The sequence below is a fragment of the Crocodylus siamensis genome, chromosome 4 (genome assembly GCF_052110815.1).
Source record: "Crocodylus siamensis isolate JL-2025a chromosome 4, ASM5211081v1, whole genome shotgun sequence".
Classification (NCBI taxonomy): domain Eukaryota; kingdom Metazoa; phylum Chordata; order Crocodylia; family Crocodylidae; genus Crocodylus; species Crocodylus siamensis.
The window spans coordinates 153,270,840-153,288,927 of record NC_143398.1 but is presented as its reverse complement, the minus strand read 5'-3'; the positions used below and the strand labels follow the sequence as shown (position 1 = coordinate 153,288,927).

Here is an 18,088-nt window from a genome sequence, read left to right as displayed (position 1 = left end):
CTGGTTAGTCTGGAATCCATCCAGCTGGGATACCCCAAAACACAGAAGGAAATGGGGGGGGCAGAGCCCCTCTTTCAACCTAGGACAGGGAGACTTTATAGATGAGGGAGCTGGGGCAGGAGCAGCCCCAGGTATAAACAAGGCGGCATCCCTTGGGGCTCAGCACCATGCTGGGCAGCCCGCTTCCATCAAATGGGTTGGCCATACACTGTAGGGGGGTGATCCCCGGAGATCCTGGGAGTCCCAGGAACCCACCTGCTGGGAGCTGGCATACAGGGAGCATGGCAGAGCCCTTGATGTTGGGGGCAGGGAGGAGAGAGGCAGGTCTTTGCCCCCACCCTGCCCCCCTTCATGCATCACATCCCACATCTGTGAACTCCTCAGTGCAGGGACGGACCCAGGACCTAAGGCATCTCTGAAGCACTAACATGGCCCCTACCCATGGGGTCACATTTGATCAGTTGGCCTCCTTGCCTTGCAACGCTCACGGGCTCCTGGCACTACCTCTCTCCATAATGCTAAGCTGTTTGAACAATGGAGGGCAGGGCTCCCACTCTCTGCTCTGGCTGCCCAGCTCCCTGCCCTCAGTTCTTAGGAATCCAGCCACATGAGAAACAAAAATATTCAGTTCCGGGTATTTTTTCTGGGTCTGGCCATCCTTCAGTTGGCCAGGACATAAGGAATGGGAAAAAGGTTCTGGATTAGGAGATCCTGCCAGCCCAAGTAAAGAAAAGGGCAACAAAGGAACACAGGGATGATCCTGTTGCTTTTCCTGCTCTGTATCTAAATGGGGAATGGTGGCTCTTCCCCTGCCCCAGCCCATGTCAACCCAGGCACCCCCCCACCCCAGGATATGGGCAGGCAGGAAGTGTCACCTGCATCAGACTTATAGGCAGGTACAAGATTTCTGCTTTGTAAGTGGGGGCAGAGGCCAGTTTGGGTCCTAAACACTGCACTATACCACTGTGCTAGCCTAGCTGTATGCCAGCAGGGCATGCATGTACCCATCTCTAATCGCCCTCCACAAGCATAGGAACAGGAGGGAGTCACAAGAAAAGAACCTGTAGCTGCTGCCGTACAGGGCAGCTGGGGAGAGGAGGGATACCATAAGCAAAGGGGCAGCTTCTTAGAAGAAATGTGGGACATAGTCTGGTGCATTGGCTCTTAAGTGCTATCCACCATGGACAGATCTACAATTTTGAAAGGGGGGTGCAGATGGTAAGGAGCCTCAACACATATAAAAACAACCCTTTTTTTCCCCAGTTAAAAAGTAACTAGAAGCTTTACTAATAAATTAGGGGCCAAGGGCTAGATTGCTCAGTTTAAGATTGAATGAAAAACAAGTATAACTTCATTGGAATGAGTTAAAAACAATCTGCAGGGCTTTCAAATAGAAGCTGCATCACCAGGAGCAGCTAAAGGACAGCAGAATTGCAGAAGAAAGGATAGCTTGATTAGTGGAACAAGACCATTAAAAGAAGAGAGGGTTGTTAACACCTGTGCAATGAAGAGTTTAGAAGGAAGCAGGTGGATTATAATGAGCCATGAGATCAAGTGACTCCCTCAACACTGCCGACTAGAAATGCTGTAGCCACTGCCAAGGAGTTGGTTTTAAACTTTGGGTGGAGCAGGAATAAGGGGGTAGGGGGTGCACACACATTAGTGGTCTGTCCCTGGCTCTCAGCTTGGTAGGATGCAATCCTACATCCTGAACTGTGAGGAGCCAGTTAGGCCATGAGAAGGCAACAGCTCCCTGAGCAAGAGCCCAGCAAAGCAGCAACATCCCCCATGGGGTGCAGGGCAGGGTCCCAGGGAGTGAGCCTGAGGCCTGGAGCATGCAGTGGTTACGCACAGGCACAAGAGAGGCTACGAGGCTGCCTGGATCACAGTGAGCCTGGAGGAGAAGAACAGGATGCCAAATGCCACAGCCTCAGAACAAAAAATCCCTCCCTGCTTCTTCACTCCTGGCCAGGCTGAGCCAGAGCTAAGAGCCAGCACCCCATTTTAGTCAGGAGTGTAGCACACTGCACCCCACTGCCCCTGAAGCAGGAATCCCAGCCCAGTCAGATCTGAGGGGGAGATCCCTGACATAGCTCCCTGGGGCATGGGGCAAGGGAGCAGGAGTCCTGGCAGTAGAGTAGCTATATGCAATGCACCCTGCAGCCTGGGCCAACAGCAATCAACATTCCTGAGGAGCAGAGACTTGGCTCCTAGCCACCAGGCCCTCCAGGCCATACCCTCCTGCAGCAGCCCTCCTTGATAGTAGGCTCCAAAGCACATTCATTAGCAGCTCAGCAGAGAAAGGAGCAATAATGTAACCAGAACTGACACAAACCCAGGGAGGTTCTCTCCTGCTCTCCAGCCCCATCAGCAAAAACAAAGGTCGGGACTTCTGGGTTCCATTTTTGTACCCAGAAACGAGTATTGTCTAACGGGCAGAGCAGGGGGGCGAGAGGAGTCAGGACACCCTGGGGCCATATTCCCAAATATAAATCAAGAGAAGAGAGGGGTGGCTAGAGCAGGGTAAGGCAAGCCAGGACTCCTGGGTACAGAGCACAGCTCTGCCATTGCCACAGCAATCCCCATTCCTGATGAATGAATTGCTGCTTTCACTGCCTGTCACTGGCTCAGGCTGATTCCCAGGACTCTGCCACCCCCTCCCAGCTACAAGTTTTCATCTGACCTGGAACAACTCTCTCTTCATTCACTCCTCTCCACACCTTGCGCTTTGCACGGTCATTCCTGGGTACACAATGTGACTGTTCCCGCAAGCCCAAGAGACCCCCATGAATCAGGACCTTCCCCCCAGGCAGCCTATGGCAGGGCATGTTTGCAGGCTGGTTCACTTACTATCTCCCTCCTGCCCATCACCACACTTGAGATTAATGACTCACAGGCAGCAGGAGAGCGTGACCCATGGAGAGATCCTTCAGTGCCTTACAGAGGCTGGCAAAGTGGTGCCCAGATGGGCAGCCCCAGAGAGGCCAGCTGTTCCTTCCCATCAGGGCACTAGGACTGGGATGTGCATGCGTGTGCTTGTGCATGAAGAGGTTGTTTCCTGTGCATGCACATGTGTGTGAGCACGTGTGTGTGTGTGTGTGTGTGTGTGTAAAAATGCTGTTGTCTAGGACCCTGACATGGCTGCATGTGTATAAATATGTTGTATATGACTGTGTGTGTCTATGTGTGTGTGTAAAGATGCTGTCACCTAGGACCGAGACATGGCTCTGTGTGTATGTGTAAAGCGCCTAGGACGGAGACATGGCTCTGTGTGTGTGTGTGTGTGTGTGTGTGTGTGTGTGTGTGTGTAAAGATGCTGTCGCCTAGGACCGAGACATGGCTGTGTGTGTGTGTGTGTAAAGATGCTGTCGCCTAGGACCGAGACATGGCTGTGTGTGTGTGTGTGTGTGTGTGTGTGTGTGTGTAAAGATGCTGTCGCCTAGGACCGAGACATGGCTGTGTGTGTGTGTGTGTGTGTGTGTGTGTGTGTGTAAGATGCTGTTGCCTAGGACCGAGACATGGCTGTGTGTGTGTGTGTGTGTAAAGATGCTGTTGCCTAGGACCGAGACATGGCTGTGTGTGTGTGTGTGTGTGTGTGTGTGTAAAGATGCTGTCGCCTAGGACCGAGACATGGCTGTGTGTGTGTGTGTGTGTGTGTGTGTGTGTGTAAAGATGCTGTCGCCTAGGACCGAGACATGGCTGTGTGTGTGTGTGTGTGTGTGTGTGTAAAGATGCTGTCGCCTAGGACCGAGACATGGCTGTGTGTGTGTGTGTGTGTGTGTGTGTAAAGATGCTGTCGCCTAGGACCGAGACATGGCTGTGTGTGTGTGTGTGTGTGTGTGTGTAAAGATGCTGTCGCCTAGGACCGAGACATGGCTCTGTGTGTGTGTGTGTGTGTGTGTGTGTAAAGATGCTGTCGCCTAGGACCGAGACATGGCTCTGTGTGTGTGTGTGTGTGTGTGTGTAAAGATGCTGTCGCCTAGGACCGAGACATGGCTGTGTGTGTGTGTGTGTGTGTGTGTGTAAAGATGCTGTCGCCTAGGACCGAGACATGGCTCTGTGTGTGTGTGTGTGTGTGTGTGTGTAAAGATGCTGTCGCCTAGGACCGAGACATGGCTCTGTGTGTGTGTGTGTGTGTGTGTGTAAAGATGCTGTCGCCTAGGACCGAGACATGGCTGTGTGTGTGTGTGTAAAGATGCTGTCACCTAGGACCGAGACATGGCTGTGTGTGTGTGTGTGTAAAGATGCTGTCACCTAGGACCAAGACATGGCTGTGTGTGTGTGTGTGTGTAAGATGCTGTCACCTAGGACCGAGACATGGCTGTGTGTGTGTGTGTGTGTGTAAAGATGCTGTCGCCTAGGACGGAGACATGGCTGTGTGTGTCTGCATGTGTGTGTGTAAAGATGTTGCCGCCTACTGGAAAAACAACTGGCGTGAGCTCATCCCTGGTAACAGACACCCCCGCTCTCCTCCCGCCTCCCTCAGCGCCCCCCGGCCCGGCCGCGCCGCGGGGAGGGGGTGGGCGAGGGTCGGCATGCGAACGCGGCGGCCCCGGTGACGTCACCACGTGTTGCTCCAGACCCTCCGGAGTGACCCGCCGCGGGCGGGGGTCGCGCTCCGGCCGGCGAGGGGCAGAGCCCAAGAGATGAAGCCCATCTCCTCGCCCCGCTCCGGCCAGCCGACCCCCGGCGAGCAGCGAAGAGAGACCCCCTCCAAAAGGCAGCGCCGGGGCGGTGGGGGCACACACCGCAGGTGCCGCGGTCGGGCAGGCGCTGCCCCGCGCCTCTTACCTGCTGCTGCTGCTGCTGCTGCTGCTGCTGCTCGGCGCGGCGCGGCGCGAGGCTGCCGGGCTCCCCCGCCCGCCCGGAGCTGCAGCGTCAATCTCGGCGCGGCCTCCCCGGGTCTTAAAGCGGCGACGCGCTGCGCGCGGCGGGACGTGGCGCGTAGCAGGTTTTCGGGGCAGCCGCCGAGCGAGAGCGGCCCGTGGGGCCCGCTTGGGCCCAATGGCGGCTGGGGGCAGGGCGGGCTGTAGGCAACAGGGGCCCTGAAACGAGGAGGGTCCGCCCAGTGCTTGGCTTCCTCCATCACCCCTTTTTGGTCCCTCAACCCTCCCCCCCTTTACTTTTCTCCATTGGCCTCTCTGCTGGGGTCTCCCAGCCCCCAGTAATTCATCCTCCCAGAACCTGTCCTCAGGGCCATACTTCCCTGGCACCAAAGGTAATTGCACCCTAGGCAAACTGCGTACCTCTGTGCCCCCACCACTTCCAGTGTGAGGAAAATCAAACTAGAGCAGGCTTAAGATGATAGAGGAGATGGGGTTCACCTTTTAGGATGACAGTGCCAGCAGTATGTTCTTGTCATAAATTGGCTTGAGAGTTGCAAAGGTAGGAGTCACGCTTCTAGTGATATTTGCTGAGATCTTTCCAGAGGTCTTTCTCCCCTTACCGAACCAAAGGTCTTAGACCAAGGTGGAGCCGTACCCAGCCAGGGCTGTTATTTAGAATGACGTTCCTGTTATTTTGTTCTGCATATAATTTTGGCGCCCCCCCCACCCAAATTTTGTTCGCCTAATGGTTGGACTGGCCCTGCCTGGGACCCATGGACACAAAGGGCTGAACCTGAACAGGTGCCCGCTAGCTTCTGCCCTGGGAAGCCTGCTGAGCTGCTGGGAGAAGACACAGGGAGGCCCCCTTGCTCACCACCTTCAGCCCTAGGGCAGAGGAAGAGGGGCACTCGCACAAGGACGGGGATGGGGCTCTGCCCAGCCAGGCTCAAGTGCCAGGATTCGCACCTCTGACCATGGGGTGCAGTAGGGCCCATGTGCCAAGCAGTGCACTGGGACTGGGACACCCAGATGCTGAGCCAGGGTGGGGGCGGGTTGCAGGCAGATATGGTCACCTTGCCCTGAACTCAGAGATTCACTGGACCCCAGCCGGTCCCCCACTGACCCTTTGTCATGCAGCTGCCCCAGCCATCACTGACACCCCGCTGCAAACAGCAGCTCTTGCCCCACAGCCAGATCCCCTGCTGGGCAGGTGCTGGCCTCCCATAGCAAACCTGGGCAGCCCTCCGTAATTAGAATTGTAGGTGGCCACAAGGCTCCACTGTGAATAGGCCCTCCCCAAAACTCACCACTGGGGTGCCCAGCTTCTGCCCCCAGCCACCCCCAAACTTAAGGGCTGAGTTCCCATCGCTCTGGAGCAGAGTCACCAAGGGCAGAGCAAATTGACAGCAGCTGACAATCAGATTTATTCTTACAATTCACATTAACACTTCCAAGAATTAAGAGGGAGAGCAGGTGGAGGACTGAGGGGGCAACTTGGATATCTGGTGAAGCAGAGGTCTCCTGGGGGACCTGTGGTGCGAGGGTAGGAAGAGACCTGCAGAAGACCAGCAGCTCCTGTTCCTCATTACCCAGAGGTCACTGGCGTCCTGGATCATGCACTGAAATGACCAACCATAATTCAAGTCAGACCCCAGAGATGCCAGGGCCCTAAATCCTTTCCTCTTGACCCTATTCTGTGCTTACCTCTGCCATCTTTTCCATCCCTCAGCCTGTTATTCCCTGACCTCACCTTTGCAAAGACAGCCCAGGGTGGGCCCCCTCTGTGGAAGACAGATGCAGGAACTCTGGCTCTTGGTGCCTGCACAGCCACAGTTGAAGCTAAAGAGCCATAAAGCAGCAGCAGTGTAGCCATCCCCAAGGCTGCAGCATATTATCATGTCCCCCCGGCCCCATCCCTAATCAGGCCTGATAACTTCTGAGGACAAATGTTCGCATGGGCCCTCTTCTTTATGAAAGAGGGGCACCAATGACAGCTAGCAAGTGCTGGGCAGTTTCACAGCTGCTAACTAATTCAATGCCCAGGGGGCCTGTACTGCACTGCCCTTGCACAGACCCTGCTCCTTCCTCCTCCTCCTGGTCCTTCCCCTGCCCCCCACCCCACCCTACCCTTCCTGCCCATATCTCGAGTGCAGAGCTTGCGGAGGGGACCTGCTTACTCATGGGGGGAGGCAGACTCAGCAACCCACTTACTTAACACAGGGGTATCTGGGTCCACAAAGGCAGTTTTCCTTAAGTGTTCCCAGGGATAGCTGTTCTTCTGGAGTGGTTTAGTACCTGCCGGGGTGTTAGGACTTAAAGCCCACTTTATGGAAATGGGAGGCTCCTCCCTAGCTTGCTCCTGCAGCCATATGGCTGAGGGCAGGCTGGGGGCATCTGAACCCCAAGCCTCCAGGCTTGGGCCTGCAAATAGGATGCCTGCCAAAAGACATTGAAAATATACGAAGCCCCTGGTGGGGGGTTGGAGGATGTCTGGCAGTTGTAGGGCCACTTATGGTTCTGGACTGACTCATGGATTTAAACTTGATTTGGCTTGAAACATGAAAAATTTTGTTAAAAAAAAACAAAAAAAAACAAACCTCTTGCTACCTTGCTGGTATATGTTGCAATGTTTAGCAGACATTTGGAGCAGGCCAAGTAAGAGCACCAGGTGTAGTCCTGAAAACATAAGGACCTATGCTGGAAGGTGCGGTGAAAAGGTGCTGACATCTGAGAGGGGTCATCAGGGCATTCATGCACCCCTTGGTCTCCCTGTGGGGGCCTGACATGCTGGCAACCATGAGGTTTTTGAGAGCGGAAAAGAGGACTGAACTCAAGATGGGGTACTTAGCTAGTAGCAATGCCGTAGTCCATACTCAAGTCAGAAGGAGCCCTAGGACCAATACCATACAGGAGACAGAAATAGCTCATCAAAGTCTCTTTTCCTCCTCATTTTTTTTTTGGAGAGTGGAGACTACCTCATGGGCTGAGCCCTGTGCTCTGTGTCTGTGCAGCACCAAGCTCAGCCAGGTTCTGGTCTGTTCCTGCTGCTGAGTGCTATCAGCAGGCTAATGAGCCTGGAATTCCTCCCAGCTCTCTTCACACTGCATCCATCCTAATATTCGCTAGGAGGGAACAGTGAATGCCCAGCTGCAGCAGGGAAGCTCAGGGCATCAGCTGCTTCCCCCAGCACCTGCACAGCACCTGGCACCACAGGAGCTTGATCTCAGCTGAAGCCTCCTGGTGCCACCCTGATACGAACAGTAAATGTTAATAACCATCAGCACTGCACCCAGTTAGCTGTCAGAGATGACTTCCCTGAGCCCCCCAGATGGCTGGGGCAGCATGCTACTTGAGAACTGCTGCATCAGGCTGGCTGTAGGCTCAGGCACACTCATTCCAGCAGCTGCAGACATTCAAGCCATGCTTTGAAGGTTGCCTTTGCAATACGAACGGCTAGAGACTCCAGCCCTGGTTTGTAGTTACATTTGGGCTCTTCACACAGCTCTAACCAGAAGGGGTTTCTTAAAGTGGGTAGAGCCAACCCTGAGATCCCCCTTCTGTCTGGACTCTCCCCAACCATGAAGATCTGTGCTCTCAGGAGGGCTATGCCAGTGTCATGGCAAGAGTGCAGAGCAGTATAGGCTATTGTGTATGCTTGCCCTGCCTCTGTTCACTGTTGCAGCCCTGAAACTGTAACTTTACATGAGAAGGTAAGAAGAGTTCTGTGTGGGTCTGCAGAGGATGGTGGCAAAAAGCTACCTTAACCCCCACACTGGCCATGCCCTAAGCACAGGAGCAATCAGATCCTCAGGCCTTTTCTTAGTGAAGACCATGACTCCAACCCAGCATCAGATCAGAGAAGAGCCCCTCTGCACTAATGCAGCCTTCAGTCACACTGCAGCTGGAGCCTGCCAGGAATGCATGAGCTACCTGTGCTGCCTACCCCCACTAATGGGAAGCAGCAGCTTTTGTATTAGGGACATCAAAGAAAGCCAAGATGACACCCAACAGGCAGATACACGGTGACCAGCTGGGAAAGACGAGAAGCACAGCTGCTCCTTTAGACGAGACATGCATGACCTTTTCTGCAGCAGTCTGGGCCTGCCTGCCGGTGATCAGTACTCAGTCAGTGCCATGACACTCCGGACAAAGGAGCATAGAAGCCCCCTGTGGACACACAGGTGGAGATGCCTGAACCATGGCCTCATCCTGATCATGCCTGATGGGGCTCAGCATCTCCTCCCAGCTCTTCATCCCTACAAATGCTACAGGGGAGTCCCAGGACAGTCAAATTCTCTGCAAATGAAGTGAACAACTAAACCCCAGGATGCAAGTAAGAAATTGAACCCACCACTTGAATGAAGGGAGAGAAGTAGCCGGTGGGTGCTGACACTGGCTGCAAGAGGAAGCTACTGATGACACTGTGGAGTGAAGTGAGCTCTCCCCCTCCCCAGTGCTGATGCTGCCTCACATCACAGGCAAGGGCTTTTGCACTAGTAATTTATATGCCAGAAAATCTGATCTGGCGTTTGGTGAATTCTCATGGAATTTGCTGTAAAATGTCAACCCCCTTCCAAACAAGGTCAACGTGTTTCCTATTAATATTTTTTAAACAATTATTTTTTTCCAAAAAGTAGGTTGTTCCAAAACTGACCTCCTATGACTTCTAGAAAAGGAAAAATAAACATCCCTGAAAACTAAAAGGAAACCAGTATGTTTCCAAATGAGCAGTGGAAACATTTTCTTTGATCCCAAACATTCCTGGGGAGTTATTTTATGGGTCCATGGATGGAAGCCAGTTGTTCACCCAGCCCCTTTGGCCAGGCAGCCCTGGACACATCATCTACTGTGCTTTCCCCACTGCCCAGCCCTGCGGTCACCTCTGAGCTCTCAAATTGCTCCTGGCACACAAACACCCGTTTTTGCCTGATTTTGCCACTTACATTTTGCCTTTGTCCCTGCCTGTGTGTGCAGCCCCAAGCCAATCAGCACCAGAGTTAATTGGCTGATTGACAGAGAGCTCTGTGTGCCAGCACCCAGGCCCAGCTCCAGACACTTAATAAAGCTCAATTAACAGCTGCAGAGGTGCTTTCTTGAACACTGTCCTCCAGTTGCTCAGACCTGAAAACAGGATTTTAACTCAGCTGAATAGTGACCAAAATATTTCCATTGATTTCCTCCCTTATTTAAGGAAAGCATTTGTTGGAGTTTGTAGTCATACACTGAGTAGATACAGGTTGCAGATATAGAGGTATAGATAGGGGGTACACTGGTGATGAGTGGACACACAAAGATGGTGATCAAACTGAATATGGCAATGATGACTGGAAGGATAGATAGGTGTACCCCTGCATCATTTACAACCCAAATCCTACCCTCTTCTGCTAATGCTTGACCACCTGAGAGTAAAAATGACTGGCAAGCATGACATTGCCAGGCCTGGCAGTGCAGAGAAGTACCCAGAAGGCTCAAGCAGCTTCAGGGGGGAGAAGCCAAGGGAGTCAGTGGAAGCCTTTCCCGGAGCAAGGGTCACTCATGGAGTCGGTCAGAAGCCCTGTTCCCTTTTTAACTCTGATTTGTAACTTGCTCCCCTTCAGCTTCCCAGTCCATCCAGGGTGACTGTCCCTCTATCCTACAGGGACCAGGGCTTTGCATTGTGGCTTCAGGAACATACAGGGCACAAGCCACCTGTTATCCTTTGCAGCCCCTTCATGGTCTACTTCTCTCCACTCAGAGGGAGGGAGAGGTTGTGCCACCCGTTATGCCACCCCTACACACATGGTCTGTCAGTGCCACCTGCTGGAAGCTTGTGGTAATGCTTTACCCAGAGCCGCTCCCCACACCACCCACGCTACCCTGGTTTGTTTCCATGCAGCACCTCACTCTGCTGTTATCAAGGCAAATATAACACAGCTTTACAAGGCCCCTGAGGGCTTAGCAGCACTACTGTTTCCACTTTATAGGTGGGGAAACTGAGGCACAAAGAGGGGACACAATTCACTCCAGGTGACAGACTTGAGTCCTGATGCCCACGCCCCTCCTCTAATTTTTGACCACTTTCCTTTCCAAAACTAGGACAATCCAGGAGTCCTGGCTGCTGCTCCCAGCTCTAACCACTAGAGTGCACTTCCTTCCAGAACCAGGAGAGAACCCAGGCATCCTCACTCATACTGCCTGATGCACAAGAGCAAGAAAGCAAAGAGCTGGAAAGGGAGGCTGTGATGTGGCAGCCTGTGATACAGTCACCCTCCTGTATCTTGTGTCCTGTGTTCCTAGGCAGCATGCTCTAGCAAGGCGCTGGGCCACCTGTTCTGAAGCAGCAAAGAGAGTCCCTAGCACCACAGCACCGTGCAGGCACCAGCTGCCGGGGACAGATTTAGAGAGATGGAGTCCCCTCTTGGATTCCCCAGGGTTTGGCTCTGACCTCTCAGTAGCCTGAAAGGTAACAGACTTGCCCACGCATATGTGCCCTATCAGTGAGATCCTGCCCAGGACAGACCTTACCTGGCAGCTTAGCATCCTGTGAGGCGGTAGGGGTCCCCACAGAGGGCCTGGCTGTCAGACCTCTTGCCAAACCTAGAAGGGGAGAAAAACATAAGAGTGGGTTATATTACATCCAGGTCCTACACAAAACCAGGCCATATAGAAGGCTGGTCCAGTAATCTCTCCAGGTATGTGCAGCTGAGCAGAGGCCTCACCAGGGCCTGGTTAGCAAAGCCACTCACCTGGGCCGTGTGACCACATTGAGATACTGCTGCAGGTCATTGTAGAACTGGATCAGGTCCTCCACAGGAGCGCCATCCCCAGGGTACTTGGGCTGCAGGGGGGTGGCATTGGCAGCATGCCCAATGAGCACAGCCATGCAGCAGGTGAGGGCAAAGAGAGTGTCCCAGCGTCCACGGGAGGCCATTGTCTGGGGAGAGGAAGGGATGGATGAATCAGGACAACAGGCCCTGCAGCCATCACCTGAATGGGCAGGAGGTAGGGTACAGAAGGGAAGGACATAAACCTGTTGGATTGGGTCTAGCACAGGCAGTGACAGGCAATAGGAGGGGGCAAAGGTGCAAAGAGCCTGCAGTGTACATGTGGGACCTCAGGGAGCTGCCTGGGGGCCCAGGGTAATAGCTATAGCAGCTGCTCTGGATGCAAGGTGGTTGATGAGTTTTCCCAGGGAGGAGGGATGGGAGCAAGGACAAAACTGCTGGGCGTTGGGGAGAGCTGGGGATGGGGCAGGGGGACAGACTGCTATAAATGGCAGTAGGGGACAGGGGTTTCTCATATGCTTCAGGGGCAGTGCCAGCCTAGCTCAGAGACACGGTGGGGTTGGGGAGCAGGGGGAGAAACTGAGAATCAGGGCATTGCCTTTGTTAGAGGCTGGGATGGCTTGTGTGGATATCCTGTAAGCATAAACATGCATGTACACACACAGGCAGTACTGCTCCATGTGTGTAAGTACATAATATACATATATTTGCCGGCAACCACACAATCTGCCCTCTTGAGAGTGCATTCACATATACATGCATACATGCACACATACATTCAGCTGACCAGCTATGCATACAAATACACACAAAGTATTGCACACCTCCCCCCATGAATTCATACCATCACCAGTTTGCACAAGTGCGCACACACACATGCACACTCACACACAACCTGCATGCCTGGCACGCACACATACATATCCATAGGCCCCCATGCACGCATACACTCATCAAATTGCACACACAGGCACACACAGAATTGCACACATGCAGATTCATGCATACAGTCTCTGGGACATGGTTACACACATACACACACTTAGCGTTTCATACCTGCTCTCACACATACTTCCAAGCAGCCTCAAATGCATGCCCACACCAGGGCACAGACCCAAACATGCCAGCCCTCCGGCTCACACTGATATTTTTCCATGTACAGGCTCACACAGACCTACAGACATGATGCAGGTGTGCCTACACACACATGCTCACAGTCATGTCTGCACACTTGCAAAAGCTCCCCCAGCCCCTCAGCTTGCACAAATGGTTCTGTTTCCAGAATGTGGCTCCTGAACCCCTGTCACCAACCCCATCTGTCACCACTTCCACTGCCCAAACTCTCCCTTGTCAGCTTCCACTTGCTATGGGATGCTCTGCCTGGTAAGCTGCCTGGGCTCCCCCATCAGCACTTAGTGGGGACAGGGCAGGGGTTCACTGCTTCCAGCCCCTGAACTAACCCTCCACCTGCAACCCCAGCTCCTGGAGTTACAAAGTACTGTCCATGACAATGTGTGGAAAGGGGACATGGGGATGTGCTGGGAAGGTTGCATCCTTTAAACTAGTGTGTAAGCAGCAGGAACTAGCCTCCCCGCCACCCCCCACGCACACATGGAGGTGCCCCCAGCCCTAGCTACTTACCTCAACTGAGCGAGTGCAGTGCAGGGATGTAAAGTGGTACCGAAGTGCTGGGGTCTGGCCAAAGTCTTCTCTGCCAGAGCCACCTTGGGGGTTTATATCTCCTCTTTCCCCACCTCTGGCCCCTCCTGCGTCATTTTCTGATGTCATCCTCAGTGGTCAGCGCCCACAGCTCTCTCCTTTCCCCGTAATGGAAACATCGCCAACCCTCCAGGCACTGGCCCACCCAGCACACCCACCCCTTCTCTTCACTGGGTTGCAGGGCTCTGCTGTTTTGCCTTGCTCCTGCCCTATATCCAGGGTCCAAGCTGGGGGCTAAGCCCAGCTTTCCTGTGGGAGGAGGTCCATCAGGCCAAGTGCCACCAGGATAGACCTGTCCCACCCCTCACCTGGGAAAGAGACCACCTGGCTCCTGGCTGCTCAACTGCCCCAAGCTCTCCACCCCCTTCCTGGGCCAGCCAACCTCCCCTGCCCCATTTGAAGGCTGGGCAGGCTTCCGCCTTTGGCTCCTGCTGGGAACAGAGGCCCTTTGTTCAGCCCCAGGGGAGGCATGGTTAATATTTCATCAGGCTGCTGTGTTGGAGCCCCCCAAGCCTCTCTGAGAACAGCCTTGGTCTTGGCCCACCTGCAGCTGACAGCCAAGGTTGGGGAGGTGTATACCCAGGCTGGCCTGACAAGGTGTGGCCCTGGGCCCCACAGGCAGCCCTAGGCCATTCCTGCCATTCCCACCCATGGGGCTAGATGCCCTTTCCTTCTGCTCAGTCCCACCTGACTCTTCAAGGTGGGTCGGAGAGAGGGGGCAGGTCACTGCCACCCAGACCACCAGTCCTGCATGCTCAGCCAGACAGGGGCAGGCCAGGCTTCCTCACACTACAGTCACGTTAAGCTTGAGCAAACGGATGGTGTTAAAATGTTTCTGAGCAAACTCCAGTCTTACTACCGGGAAACGGTGGGAAAGGACGCAGCCAACTCCATCTGGAAAAGGGACACGTGGCACAGGATGTTCAAAGCGCCCCGCAGAAAGGGAAGTGGATGGGGAGAACAAAGGGGACAATGACACAACTGGACCCGAAGTTAGCAAGGAGAACAACAACAGGATCAGCAGCAGTGGAAGCAACAGCAACATCAACAGCAACAAGGACTGTGAACGAACTGAGAAGGGAAACCCTGAATCAGGGCCAGGACTAAGAGGCTGTGTCTGGGTTATGGAAGGGCAGAGGGTGAGTGCACTGGGGGCACAAAGGAGCTGGTGCAGTTATTGTAATGAGTGCATGGGTTTATTAAGGTGGTTTGGAAAAGAAAAGGTGCAATGGAAGTCTATGATAGAGAATGCGTATACACACACACACACACACACACCCCTAAATATAGATAGATAGAGATATATTTTAATTTTAGGATTTATATTCTAATTTTATTTTAATAAAATGTTTTATTTAAAAAAAAATCCCACACCTTGCAGGCTTGTGCAGGGAAGGCTGCACAGGCAGATCCAGGGGTCGGGGGCTGCAGTGGTACAGGTGCACCCCCCTTTAGTTCCTGCTCCTCCCAAAGTTTAGAAGGGACTGCCTAAGAAAGGCAGCAGTATTTCCAGTCAGGAAGTAGTGAACAAGTCACTTGACTTCATGGCTCATTGTAATCTCTCTGATCCCTTTTAAACTCTTTATCCCACAGGTGTTAACATTCCTCTCTTTTTAATGGTCTTGATGTTCCACTAATGAAGCAATTCTTTCTTCTGCAGTTCTGCTGTTAGCATCTCTTCTTAAGGTAGCTCCTGTTTTGCAGCCCTGCAAATTGTTTTTAACTGTAGCTAAAAATATCAACTCACATGTGGAAACATTAACTTAAGTGAAGGTCAATTCAGGTGTGGAAACAATTTTCAATGAAGCATTGGATGCATTTTCAAGATGCTCAAGAAAGCTAGATTTTGTTTTATGAATATGAAAGATGTACATTTAAATCTACTGACAACATGACTAGAGAAACAACATCTTCTAATTAATTTTTTTTACCTAGTTTGTTGTGTTTTAATACATAATATAGGCTAGAGCAAATTAATGCACATGCCAATAAAATTACATCCATGTTTACTTTGATATTAACCTGAATAATGTAGCCATAGGCCTCTAGCATGTTAGTAAAAGTTGTAGTTTATTTTTACCTGCAGTAAAATGTGTATTGTGTTATATGTGATGATGCACCTGCCCCCCTTCGCCCTTTTCAAAATCCAAGATCTGCCCATGGGAGGCTGTAACACAGGTCGGGGGGGTTCGCTTAGGCATGCCTGGAGCAGCTGGCACCACCACAAAGCCACCTTCCCTGCAAGGAAATCAGTTGGGGGGTGGGGGGCTTAGGTGGTGCTTGCACTGGCAGGGGGGGTATGACATACAGCCCCTAAGCAACACCTTACTGAGAGAGTGAAGCCCCTGCAGAGACCCAAACTCTTTGGCCCATGCAGCCCTGCAGCCAGCACTGCCCTGGGGCCGTGGCCAGGTAGATAGAGGGGAAAGTCTTCACCTGTGGCCCAGGTGCCTTGGCCAAAAGCTGGCTGTGATGGTTTGTATCCTGCAGTGGGCACTGCTGTCCAGCAGGTGGCACCGAGGCTCCCCCAACAACTGCAGAGCAGCTGCCCAGGAGCTAGTGCCTATGCCAGGGGTCCTGTGAAGGGCAGGAGCTGTCTGGCAACACCAGGCCAGGCTTCCCATCGGGTTGCGGGGCAGCTGAGCCTCAAGCAGCCCTGATGGAGTTGTGGACACTGGGGTGAAGTCTGATCAAGGACTGGCCCACACGCCTGGCACAACCTCCCCGCTCTTGCCCCACTCAGGGCTGCCAGCACCACAGGCAGCTCCAGATACCAGTCACGGCACTCCCAGGCCCCCCATGGCACACCTTGCTGTGTCCCTGGGCAGGGTGAAGGATGCTGTTGTCTTCTGCGTGTCACAGTTTGTGGGGGTCTCAGCCCATTTTCCACAGAGCAAGTGCCCTGGTTCCACAACACAGCTTCTCCATGGGCAGAGGGCGCAGACCAGATGATCCCTGAAGCCCAGGTGCCTTGCCACTCTGGGTAGGGGCTGAAGCCACAGGCAGGGGCTGATGGGTCCCTGGGGCTTAGAGCTGCGAAGCACATGAGAGCATCTGTCTGTCTCCCCATAGCACCCTGGGCGTGTGACTGGTGGCAGTGCCCACCCAGTGCTGGTTCCTGTATGCATCCCAGGCACTATGTCATAGGCCAGCTCCCCAGTACATCAGCAGGGCTCCACTCAAGTCAATGGGGCACTCCTGCTTTACACCAGTCACTGATTTGGCCTTGGAAGCTCTGATGAGAAGCAGCTTCCAGGACTGGACCTCTTCCTGGACAGAGGTGATATTTTTTATTAGACCAACAAGATTTTTCCCAAAAAAGTCTTTAATTTTTGTTAATGGAGATCACAGGAATTCAGTGGATCCACTTGCAGCAGGACTGAGTTGTGCCCTTCATGTCCCGAGACAGGGAGAGGGAGTCCAGCAAAGAGCTCTCTCCTGTATCCAGCTGAGTTTATTTCCCCAGCTGGCACTGGCTCCTGCTGTGGCCCAGACAGGCAGTGCCAGACGAGGGACAGATCCAAGGGAGCTGGGGTGGGAGAGGATCCAGATGGCAGGAGGGAGGAGGCACAGCCAGTCTACTGCGTGGAGCTGACTGGCACAGTCCCTGCTCAGCCCTGGCCCCAGTCTCATCCCCAGATCTCCCCATACCACTGGGGCCCCATCGCTCCACTAGCACCAGTCTCCCCACCAGGGCTTGCACACACAGCAGCCACTGAGCTTTTAAGTATAAAAGGAAGTTTGATCTAAAACTCGTTTCAGACTGATGATGGGAAATGCTCAGGTCAGAACAGGGTGACTCGGCTGCTTTAAATTCTGGGTGATTTCTTTTTGAAGACTTCCCTCCCTGTCAAATGAAGAGTTCAGAAAAAAAACTTATTTTGGATTCATAAAAACCTGTTATCAACAAGGGTCCAATTAGTGTGAGGAGATCAGGCGCAGGCCAGGAGGCCGAGGTCTCTAAGGGACTGGGACCAAGAGCAGATTTAGAATTTGAAAAAGGGGTGCAAACAACACGGTGCATCATCACATATAACCCAACACATGTTTTCCTCCCAGCTGTCACACTGTAGGACACCATGCTGAGCCTATGACTGGACTACTCCACATCTCAAGTGTGGCAGAACATTTGACATCACCAAAGTTACGTTGAAACTCTGAGTGGAGGAGGACTGTAAGGAAAGGCAGCAACCGCACCACTGCATACCACATCCCCTGCACCCAGCCTCCAGATCTGCTCCAGACTGGAATGTAGGTGATCACCTGGGTCGAGGCAGGAGGGAGAGGTCAGGAACAGGGGGAGGGATCCCAACTGGAGTCCCTAACCAGGTCATCCAGAGCAGGCAGGCAGCCATACAGGACCAGGATGTGGGTGATCATCACCAAGCTAAGCCACAAGCCAGTAAGGCTGGAATCTGCAGCAAGAATGAAGCCAGGGTGCCAACAAGAGGGACCCAGGGAACCAGTCACAGTAAGCAGGACCTAGGATGCTAGGACTAGCTTCAGGGGCTGACCAGAAGACAAGCAACCGAGGTCAAAGCCAAGTATCAGCGCATTTGTTAGGATGTCAAACCAAAGGTCATGGGCAGGGCAAACAGCTGATCAAACCAGGAGATACAAGACAGGATCAAGCAGGAAGGTCCAAGACAGCAGCACCCAACAATGCCGCCATTGAGACAAGGCCCTGCAGGAAGTGGGAGGGTTTTATAGCCCTCCCATCAAGGGCTTGTGGCTCCCACTGGTCTACCCAGGTCACCTCGTCCCCCAAATAGGAACTTC

At 53.3% G+C, this 18,088-nt stretch overlaps 2 protein-coding genes across 4 annotated transcripts in view; both read right to left on the bottom strand.

The window, feature by feature from the left end:
• The window catches only part of MPP2 (MAGUK p55 scaffold protein 2), a 45,077-nt gene extending 40,088 nt beyond the window's left edge, over window positions 1-4,989 (bottom strand). For 2 of the 3 annotated variants that reach the window (XM_090044252.1, XM_090044253.1), the window contains exon 1: window positions 4,792-4,911. The gene's annotated coding sequence lies outside the window, so the exon portion shown is untranslated. Of the gene's footprint in view, window positions 1-4,791 lie in introns of all 3 variants that reach the window. The other variant, XM_090044256.1, reaches the window with a different exon arrangement.
• Window positions 4,990-6,307: 1,318 nt separating this feature from the next.
• Window positions 6,308-13,622, bottom strand: LOC149866814 (pancreatic polypeptide-like). The gene is made up of 4 exons (XM_090041175.1): window positions 13,232-13,622; window positions 11,552-11,739; window positions 11,331-11,402; window positions 6,308-6,445 (listed from the first exon to the last, which is right to left on the bottom strand). Exons 1-3 carry the CDS (start codon window positions 13,376-13,378, stop codon window positions 11,339-11,341), a joined length of 399 nt encoding a protein of 132 aa, XP_089897301.1. The 5' UTR covers window positions 13,379-13,622; the 3' UTR covers window positions 6,308-6,445; window positions 11,331-11,338.
• Between the last annotated feature and the right edge of the window lie 4,466 nt (window positions 13,623-18,088).